This window comes from Cricetulus griseus, chromosome 3 (genome assembly GCF_003668045.3).
Source record: "Cricetulus griseus strain 17A/GY chromosome 3, alternate assembly CriGri-PICRH-1.0, whole genome shotgun sequence".
Taxonomy (NCBI): domain Eukaryota; kingdom Metazoa; phylum Chordata; class Mammalia; order Rodentia; family Cricetidae; genus Cricetulus; species Cricetulus griseus.
In genome coordinates this window covers 92,133,720-92,144,295 of record NC_048596.1, presented here as the reverse complement: position 1 = coordinate 92,144,295, position 10,576 = coordinate 92,133,720, and the positions used below count along the sequence as shown (strand labels likewise).

The 10,576-nt window shown below is 37.5% G+C and overlaps 1 protein-coding gene across 1 annotated transcript; it reads left to right on the top strand.

The window, feature by feature from the left end:
- The first annotated feature begins 6,636 nt into the window (after positions 1 to 6,636).
- LOC100757285 (olfactory receptor 494) lies at positions 6,637 to 7,581 on the top strand. Its single transcript, XM_027410326.1, has one exon. The coding sequence runs from the start codon at positions 6,637 to 6,639 to the stop codon at positions 7,579 to 7,581; it is 945 nt and encodes a 314-aa protein (XP_027266127.1).
- The last annotated feature ends 2,995 nt before the right edge of the window (positions 7,582 to 10,576 follow it).

Below are 10,576 nucleotides of genomic sequence, written 5' to 3'. Positions count from 1 at the left end.
TATGCAAACAGCACAAAATAGGAATGATTCCCCACCCCACACACACATGTATGTCCACTCTCCAGGGTGGCAGTGACTGGTGGCAGCCTACCTTGGACCATTTCCTTCGTGAAAGGATAATGCATTGTCATTACCGGAGTAGATCTTTATTCTGGTTATAGATTTGCTTTTCCTGCATGTAATGCTTTTGCCAAAACACCATCCATGGACATACATAATGCCTTATCCACCATCATGATTTTCCACACAGTATTTCTTCTGACCAAGGAACTCACTTCATAGCAAGACAGATGTGACAATAGGTCTATAGTTATGAAATATACTGTCTTGCCATATTCCCCATCATTCTGAAGCTGCTGACCTGATAGAAGAATGGAATAACCTTTTGAAGATAGTTAGAGCACCAGTATGTGGCAGCTACATGAAGGACAGGGGCAGGTTTCTTCAGAAGGCAGAGCATGCTTTGAATCAGTATCAAATGTATGGTATGGTTTCTCCTATATACAGGATCTACAAGTTCACGAACCAAGGTGTAGAAAAAGGAATAGTTCCACAGTTCCACTCATTATCACCCATACTGACCCACTAGGAAATTTTTTTCCTTCTTGTTCCTGATACTATGACCTTGTGTTCTGTTGGCCTAGAAGTTTTGCTTCCAAGAGCAGACGTACTCCTTCCAGGAGCCACAACAAACACTCCATTGAACTATAATTTTAAACTATCTCTGGACTGCTTTGAGCTTCTAGTTCTCTTAAACAAACAGGCTAAGAAAGAAATAACAGTTTTAGGAGGTGTGGTTGATCCATTTTTCCAAGTGGAAATTCGATAGCTTCTCAATAATGGAAGTAAGATAGGGTATGTTTGGAGTGCAAGAGATCCTTTTTGGTTTTTCTTTCCTCCTTTCTTTCTTTCTTTCTTTCTTTCTTTCTTTCTTTCTTTCTTTCTTCCTTTCTTTCTTTCTTTCTTTCTTTTGCCTATAATTACAGCCTTTTTAAAATTTAAATTAGAAACAAGCTTGCTTCACCTGTCAATCCCAGTTCCCTATTCCTTCCCTCTTTCCCCATCCTCCAACCCCCCACCCCATCCCCCTTCATGGGGATCTCCAAAGTCTGTCATATCATCCAGGGCAGGGCCTAGGCCCTCCCCCATGTGTATAGTCTGAGAGAGCATCCCAGAGATCCTTTAAGACATTTCTTGGATGTTTCCTCCTCAATACTTGCCATGTTTGGTATTCATTCTCTAGTGGTTTATCCATTGAAGTATAAATTTTCCAAGAGGTCCATTTTCCTTAACCTATCTTCAGTGTTATCCAGTTTCTAAAATACAGAAAATATTCAACACATATTTTTGAAAGGAATGAATGAATGATTTTTCTACATCTTGTTGTGAAGTCTCATTGGTGACAGTTTTCAAACTATACATTTTCTGGCATCATAATCCTAAATTAATTCTGATATAACTCACGAATACATTTTATTTTGGGGGGGGGGGTTTCGAGACAGGGTTTCTCTGTGTAGCTTTGGAGCCTATCCTGGCACTTGCTCTGGAAACCAGGCTGGTCTCAAACTCACAGAGATCCACCTGCCTCTGCCTCCCGAGTGCTGGGATTATAGGTGTGCACCATCAATGCCCAGCCCTCACGAATACATTTATAAAAGTAGTTTAAACTCAACCTCTGCTCACTCTCATCTGTAAAAGAGAAGATTGTGTGTGTGTGTGTGTGTGTGTGTGTGTATGTGTGTGTGTGTGTGAGTGTTCAAATCATTAAACTGAACTATGACCTGTGAAGTAGTACAACTTGTATAATTCTTGCCTGATATGAGTAAAGTCCTGCGCTAGAACCCTAATACCCCATAAGCTGAGTGTGGGATGCTTGTAAGTAAGCACTTGGGAGATGGAGACAGGAAGATCAGAATTTCAAGATGTTCCTTAGCCGCCTAACAAGTTCAAAGTCAACCTGGTTTATCTGAGACCATCTTATAAACAAAGAGATAACTTATCTGAAGTATTAAATATGCAGTTTAGCAAAGGCAGCTTTGACTGCTATTTGTGTATATTCTGTTTATGAAGTTTATATGCATGGTGTGTGTGTGTATGTGTGTGTGTGTGTGTGTGTGTGTGTGTGTGTGTGTGTGTGTGTGTGTGTGTGTGTGTGTGTGTGTATGTGTGTGTGTGTGTGCATTCATATGAGTCCAGATGCATGCATGCCATAGTATACATATGAAGGTCTTTTCTGTCATTCATTGCTCCATTTTCCAGGCTAGTGAACCAGGGAGTTTTCATTGATGGGCCTGTGTCTACCTCTTTTGTGCCAGTAAGGACAGGAGACACTTTGAATGAAAGTAGATTGATGCTCAGTGGTCAACCACTTTTATCAGGGTGCTATCAAGGGTCCAGTGTAAGACTTAATGAAAGTAATATTAGGGAGAGGCTTTTATCAAAGTAATATCAGGGGTACAGTGTAGGACTTAAGGGAAGTCATATTCATGAGAGAGTTGAGCTGACTTTTTGGGTATAAGATCACTGTGCCTTCTATCCTCCATTATAGTATAAAAGCTAAAACCAATGTCACTTCTTTGAGTTAAGAATTATGAAATGTTAATTCTTACCTGGAAAATACCAATACATATTTATATTCACTATTTTCTAGGTAACAATGATATTTTATACCCTTGCCTACATAAATTATGTATATTCCCTATAATTATTCAACTTTTCATCTCATCCCTCCATATATTCACCAAAGTACCTAATAGAATAAGCTATATCAACCACTAAATACTAAAAGAAAAATTGGTGCACATGAAGGAAACCAAAATAGCTCATTTTTATACTTGGATTAATATCTCCTAACATTAACTAACCTGAATCAAATATCAACTTGGGTGATTTACCTAAGATAATTTGTTATCATTATCTCCCATGACTACCAAATGAAAGTGCCCCAATTCTCACATGAAGAGGAAAATAAGAGATTTCCTGATATTGATAGACTCTTTGAAAATTAATTGCATTTGTGTAAAATGAAATTCCCAGTACTCACTGGGAATGAAGTAATGATCCCTCACGATTTAAATTCACAATGGAATCTAGAGACTCAGAGGGACTTATCCCCAGTGACAGACAATGTCAGTGGAAACAGCTTTGCAGGTATAAAATCATAATAACTTTGGACTTGTTAACTTTGAAATGAATTCTTATTTCAAGAGGTAAGATTTTGACTTTGTTGGCAAATGGAGATACTTTATTCTTTAAAAATGTACTGTATCTATGAACTGTGATAGAGAAACAAGTCAGATGGAGTTGGGCAATCATGTAACAGTAGGGAAATAAGCAAACTTAGGGAATCATGTTATATTTCTACAAATAAGTTATTGAGAATGATTAGGCATGAAGCTAACTTTTCTTACTGAAAATAGATTTTTCTCTCCCAACCATAGTTTCCCCTCTCTCTGCTACTCCCACATATCCCCCAGTTTTCATTGTTCCCTTATTCATCCTTCCATTAGTAAAACCAGAAATCAGCATTACCTTCAAAGGTGTTCACATGCAGTATTCACCCAAATGACTAAAAGTTTACTAGCTTTTAAATGATTCGGAGGTCTATGTCAGTGACTATCATGTGTGAAGACCTGCTTTGCATAGGGACTGAATGTTGCAGCATCTCAGGCATCATTGTGAACAAATGAGGACATGAATATAGAATGTGAGGGATGAGAGTCAATCAACCCTCTTTCTGGGGAAACTTGATAAACCTCTTAACTTCTTAGTTTGAGTATTTATTGATCAGTGTCCTTTGTTGAAAATCACATGAATTTACTCCATTACACTCCATCTGTGACAATGGGAAAGGATTTCTTGTGTTTTCATTAAAAATTAATGATAATATTATGCTGAGTATTATTCATGCTTTACATGTTGAGGAAATTCATATTTTAAGGTACTTTAAAGACTGATAATCTAATTAGAATCATTTAAAAATATTTAATGAGATGGTAACAGGAAGTTCAATTTGTAAATTTAGTGTGATCTCTGTTTTATTTTTTCTCAGATCTAACAAAATTTATCATCTTTTAAAAAGTTGAACAAGACATTTCCTTATTTATGGAAATGATAAACTGTGATCAATGTCATGAACATAGAACCGCTCTATGTATTAGCCATTGGAAAGCTGAAATAATATATCCTGCCGTCTGTTGTTAATTTGTATGTACCTTCAACTGCATTGCTACCCTTTATTTATAGTGTCTTGTGTTCATATTTAATTCTCTTTTAAAAGATTTATTATTTTAACTTTGTGTGTGAGTGTTACCTGCATGTGCATATATATGCATACCATGTGCATGCCTGCTGCTTGTGAATACCAGAAAAGATCAGTGGTTGCCTAGAACTGGAACCACAGACTGTCTTGAGAAACTGTGTGAGTGTTGGATATTAAAGCTGGATTCTTTGTGAGTCTAGCAAATGCTCTTTACCATTGAACCATCTCCTCAGCCCCATAATTCTCTTACTTCTCATATTTGTTATTACCATAAAACTACTTTTTTCTGTAAAATGGAAATGATAAAATAAATCAATGGGTCATAGACATAAAAATAGACAAAATTTCAATAATTGGAACAGACTTAAGTCTACATTAAATAATACTATGCTTTTACATTTTAACACTTTGCAGCATTTATAATGAATACACTGTTATTAAGACTCAATATATATTCATCTTTTTATTTGAGTGAACAGAATAGGGCAGAAAGCATAACACTTGTATTTACCAAAGGACCAAATTCAGTAGTTGGTTCTTTCCTTCCACCATGTTAGCTCCAGCAATCAAACTTTGGTTGGCAGGTTTCAGGGTTAGTGGCAAGAAACTTTAGCTGAAAAGACATCTCACCAGTCAAGATCTCATAATTTTAAGTCTTTAGATTTAATGACAAATAAGTATATTTTATTATGAATGAATATAAATGATAATTACATACTACTGATAACATATTTCTAGCATTTCTGCTTAATCAATTTTGAAGGCCTTATTTCACACAAACATGCATGTAACAGCCCGGGAGACCAGCTCCCAGAACTGCACCTGGGGTAGCAAAGACAGCCTTCTAGATCAGCAAGGAACTTAGGAAATATTTCTTCCCTATCTTTGGGTGAGACTTTTGTATCTGAGAGGTAAATAAGGAAACACATGCTATCTGATAGTAACTTAAGAAAAAAATGAACAAGCACACACTTTCCTGATGGTAACCTTCTCTTTGACTTCAACTTAATCTCTTTCTTAACAATCTCTCTACACAGTTGCATTTCTTTACACATAGTTACATATCTCTGTTTACATACCTGTATCTCTCCTGCACAGCCACACATCTCTGCACAAAGTTACATCTTTCACGTAGTTACATCTCTTTCCCCATTGCATCTAATTTCTACACAGCCACAGGTCTCTATACACAGTTACATCTACTTTCTTAGTTATATTCTCCACACATTCTTCACACTGCTACAGACTTTCATACTTTTTCTTTCTCTTTACACAGCCACATCTCTCTCATCTCTCCTACTCCTCCCTTGCACCTCTCTCTCTCTCTGCATATTCAGCTATGTCTTCCTACCAACACACACACACATATGCACTTCTCTCACATTTCTCTCCGAATTCCCCCTACACCTTTCCTGCTTCTCACAGCCAAATCCTCTGAACAAAAATAAATCACATCTTTCAGGGTCACACAGCTCTTCTCGAATAAACAATAAGAAACAGAGCCAAGGCAATCACACAGGCAACGGAGGTCAGACTGACCAGCTAGTGAGTAATGTAAGCATGCAACTCTGAATAGTCAGGGTTCCCAGACAAAAGCGACATTGAAATTCAGGACTTAAACAATAAGCAGTTAGTTGGCTGAATCTTGAGGTTGGGAAGTACTGCAGAAAGTCTATTACTTGAGAAAGTTATGTCTACTAAAGTTGCTTCATGTTCTGACTTTGAATCAGCAATAAATACCTGTGAATTAACCTCATGTATATGTCTCTAGGGGAAACCAGGTATTTCTCTCCATGGATCAACCAGCTTGCTATGAATTTGTTCTGAAGTTTAAAATTATCTGTCTTTGTGTATGAGAATACTATTACTTTGTATGTCAGTCTGAGTAATGAAAAATATCCCATTATTTCTATTCATCAGAAATTACATAGTTTAAGCAGGAATCATCTTCCTGATGATCCCCTGCTATATGTGTGCCCAGTAGATGGAATATATACATGAGATACGCACACAAGCAGTGGGAATAACAACCATAGTTGTTTTTAGTGGCACATGAGAAAAATTATATAGAAAGTCACTCACAGTCAGTGACCAAACGGAGTTTTCCAAGTGTGTTCCCCATCAGAGAATAACTCATCTAGTAGGTTGGCCTGTTGAATAGTCGTTGTCACATGCTGTATACTCCCACAGCCTCCGGCATATATAAGCAATGAAAACCCTGAATAAAATGCCCATTGTTAGTCCTAGTTTTTGAATAATATATTAGTTGATAATGTTCTCCATGTATGAATTAAATGAAGTGGAATGACCAGTTATAAATCCCTTACTGTAATGTCTTCATCACAGCCTTGACCTGGCAGCAGCTACACTGTCCCATGGCTTTCCTGGAGGATAGGAACCATACTGCAGTGACAGAGTTCATTTTATTGGGCTTGACAGATGACCCAGTTCTCAGAGTCGTCCTCTTCACTATCATCCTGTGCATCTACCTGGTGACTGTGTCTGGGAACCTCAGCACCATCCTTCTCATCAGAGTCTCTTCCCAGCTCCATCATCCCATGTACTTTTTTCTCAGTCACTTGGCTATTGTTGACATAGGCATCTCATCTTCTGTCACACCCAATATGCTTGTCAACTTCCTGGAAAGTCAAAATACTATCTCATACCTTGGATGTGGCATCCAATTCAGCTCAGCTGATTTCTTTGGGTCAGTCGAATGCTTCCTTCTGGCTGCCATGGCATATGATCGATTCATGGCAATCTGCAACCCACTGCTATATTCAACCAAATTATCCACACAAGTCTGTGTCTATTTGGTTGTGGGATCTTATGTAGGGGGATTTCTTAATGCTTCCTTTGCTATAGTTTACTTTTTCTCTTTTATTTTTTGTGGATCAAATAGAATCAATCACTTTTTCTGTGATTTAGCACCTTTGATGGAACTCTCCTGTTCTGATGTCACTGTATTTGTAGTTGTTACCTCATTTTCAGCTGGCTCAGTTATTATGATCACAGGGTTTGTCATAACCATCTCTTATTCCTGTATCCTCATCACTATCCTGAAGATTCATTCCACTGAGGGCCGCCAGAAGGCCTTCACCACCTGCACATCCCATCTCACTGCAGTCATACTCTACTATGGGACCATCACATTAATTTATGTGATGCCCAAGTCCAGCTACTCCACAAACCAAAATAAGGTGGTCTCCTTGTTCTATATGGTGGTTATCCCCATGTTAAACCCACTCATCTACAGCCTCAGGAATAATGAGATTAAGGATGCACTGAAGAGACAGCTTGGTAAGAGAATATTTTCATAGAGTAACTAGTTATTTTGTAAACAATAAAATAATGAAAATCATGCAAGACCATGTGTCTTCTCATTCCTCCTTTTCCCCTCATCTCATTTCCTCCCAATACATATTTGTATTTTATTTTATTCCATTTCCCTTTCTGTGTGTTTTTTAAAATGTGTTATTGAGAATGTTATATAATGTAATTAGATCCTGTTCATCCTTTCTCCACAACATTTTCCAGTTATTTACCTCCTTCTCTTACACACCCAACACCATTTTTCTGTCAAATAATACTTGTGCTTCCTTTTTACACTCTGGTGTATAGGCAACCACTAAAACATGTTTATCCTACCAAAGACCAAACCCTTAAAGAAAATTGCCTCTCCTTCTCCTGGAAGATATCAACTGCCAATAACTTCTCAGCTATGGATGGACTTCACCTCACCTCCCATTTCCATGCTGGGATTTTGTCCTGTTGATATTTTACATGCTGACACAACTATACCCATTGTGTTGTGTCTGAAAACAAGGTTTTTTTGTGGATATCAATTGGGTCTGCCTCTTACAATCCTTCCACCGATTCTTTCACAGTTTCTGAGATTGTAGAGAAGGAAGTATAATATAGATGTCCCATATAGTGCTGAGAATTCCACAGTCTGTACTTCTCTGCATGTTGGCAAGTTGTGCACTAACTAGTAACTATTACTACTACAAAAAGGCTTCTCTGATAAGAACTTGGAGATTCGCTAAACTATGAGTATAATGGTATATCATTGCAAATTGATTTAATACTAAGTCCATGTAGCAGTATAATGATAGGTTCTTTGATAGGGCCTTTGACCTGTCTATCACAAGTTTGGGGATAGATGGCAGTATTAGGTGTGGGTTTCATCTTTAAGAGCTAGCTGTATATCCAGTCAAAAAGTGGTTGGTTGTTCTCATGACATTTGTTTCATTATAGTACCAGTCAGTATGTCATGCCAGGCTGGTGATTATGATGTAGTATTCACAAGACAAATTGTCTGTACAACACAAATGATACTTAAAGGCATGGTCATATTAGTTTACTCATCCTGAAATATTTTAACTCTGATTCAATTCAGAATAGATTTCAGATAAACTCCTATATTCTATTAGTCTCTCCTTGGATTACTCTGACTTGCTTTTTATTTTTTGAGGTTATCAGAATGGGTGCACTTGCTATTTTTCCATTTGGTAGCCTTTTGCCTGCTCTTCATACCTAAAACCACTTCTCAGTTTCCTGCTCAAATATCACTTGCCCCATGGAGATTTTATTGCTAGCCTTCCCAAGCTAATACCACCTATCCTTGCCACAGCTACCATTAATATCAGTGACGGGGAAAGTACTTCTGTGTATGTTTATCTTATTGATTGTTGAATAAAATACTGTTTGGCCAATGAGACAGCAAGTTAGACGGAAATAGGAGTCAAAGAGGATTCTGGGAGATGTAATAGAGAAGTGGTGGTCCAGGCAGGAAGTGACATAGCAAGGAGACTCATATTTGAGCGAGGAGAAATGGGAAGTTCCCTGTTTTCCCCTCCACTCCTGCTCCAGCGGCACAATGTGATCCACCAGCAAGGAGGGATGCCAATAAGGCGTCTGATAAGTCTTATAAAATATATAGGTTTATGATAGTTAAGACTGAGTTAAGAGATGAGAAATCCTAGTCATTGGCCAAGCAGCTTTGAACCTAATACAAGTTTCTGTGTATTCATTTGGGCCTAACTTGGGCGGGCGGCTGGCGTAAAGCTCACACGTGGCGGTGGGGCTCAGGCAGCCTTTTGGCAGAAAGATTTATCATTAACATATCAGTTTCATTTATTTCTTTCCACCACATTCTACATTTTAAAAGGTTGTTTCTTCTCCAGTATGCTCTCCACTGAAGAATCAAATTCATGAGAATTATTTCATTCAGTAACATATCTTGGGTGTCTACTGAGTTCTAGGATATAATAAATAGTAAATAGATGGAATGAATGGTTCAATGGTTATCCTGTATCTACCTGTAAAACAATTCCAGAATGAATTTTAAATTGTAAAGGCAGATATCATTGTTTTTATGTCTTTTCTCTGCCTTCTTTCTAAACTATCATCAAACATGTCAAAAATGAGCCAGAAATCTTCATTGTTATGTAAATTGATGGTCCTTAACTTATTATTTCCTCAGTTATACAAGCTCCATGTGATATATAATAAATGAAACAGTTGAACATTCTGACCTCAGAGATGAGGCTTTACTGTTTTTGAGAAGGTTAATTTTTCTGTTGAAGAATTTGGGGTTTACATGACTAAAATTCTAGGATCTTGTGTATTCAGATTTACCTTAAAATTTTATCAGAAATTTTGAGATGTGTGCTGCTGTGGCATAAACCTTTACACTGTAAAAATTTATTGATCTCATTGATTAATAAAGAACTGACTGGCTGGTAGCCAGGCAGGAAGTATAGGTGGGACAACCAAACTGAGAATGCTAGGAGGAAGAAATGGCAGTTAGAGAGACACCAACAGATACATGGGAACAGATCATGTAGAAAATGAGGTAACAACCCATGAATCACATACCAGAGGGTAGATAGGAAATGTAGGTTAATTTAAAGTATAAGAATTAGCTAGTAACAAGCCTGAGCTATTGACCAACCATTTGTAATTAATATTACACCCAGAGTGACAATTTGAGAGTGGCTGCAGGACAGGAAACCTCCTACAGTATGTCAAGTAATAAATACTAGGAACATGCTATTAGGATATATATGTATATAAGTCCCAATATACAAGTTGTTAAGATGAAGGAGAGGCTCAGCAGGAAAAGTCAATACCACCAAGTCTGATAACATGACTTTGACCCTGGGGACCTATCAAATAGAAGGAATGAACAAACTCCCTTAAGTTGTGCTCTGACTTACACACACACACACACACACACACACACACACACACACACACACACAATGAAGGAAAAAGCAATTAAAGAAAAAGGCAAGACAGAATAGATATACA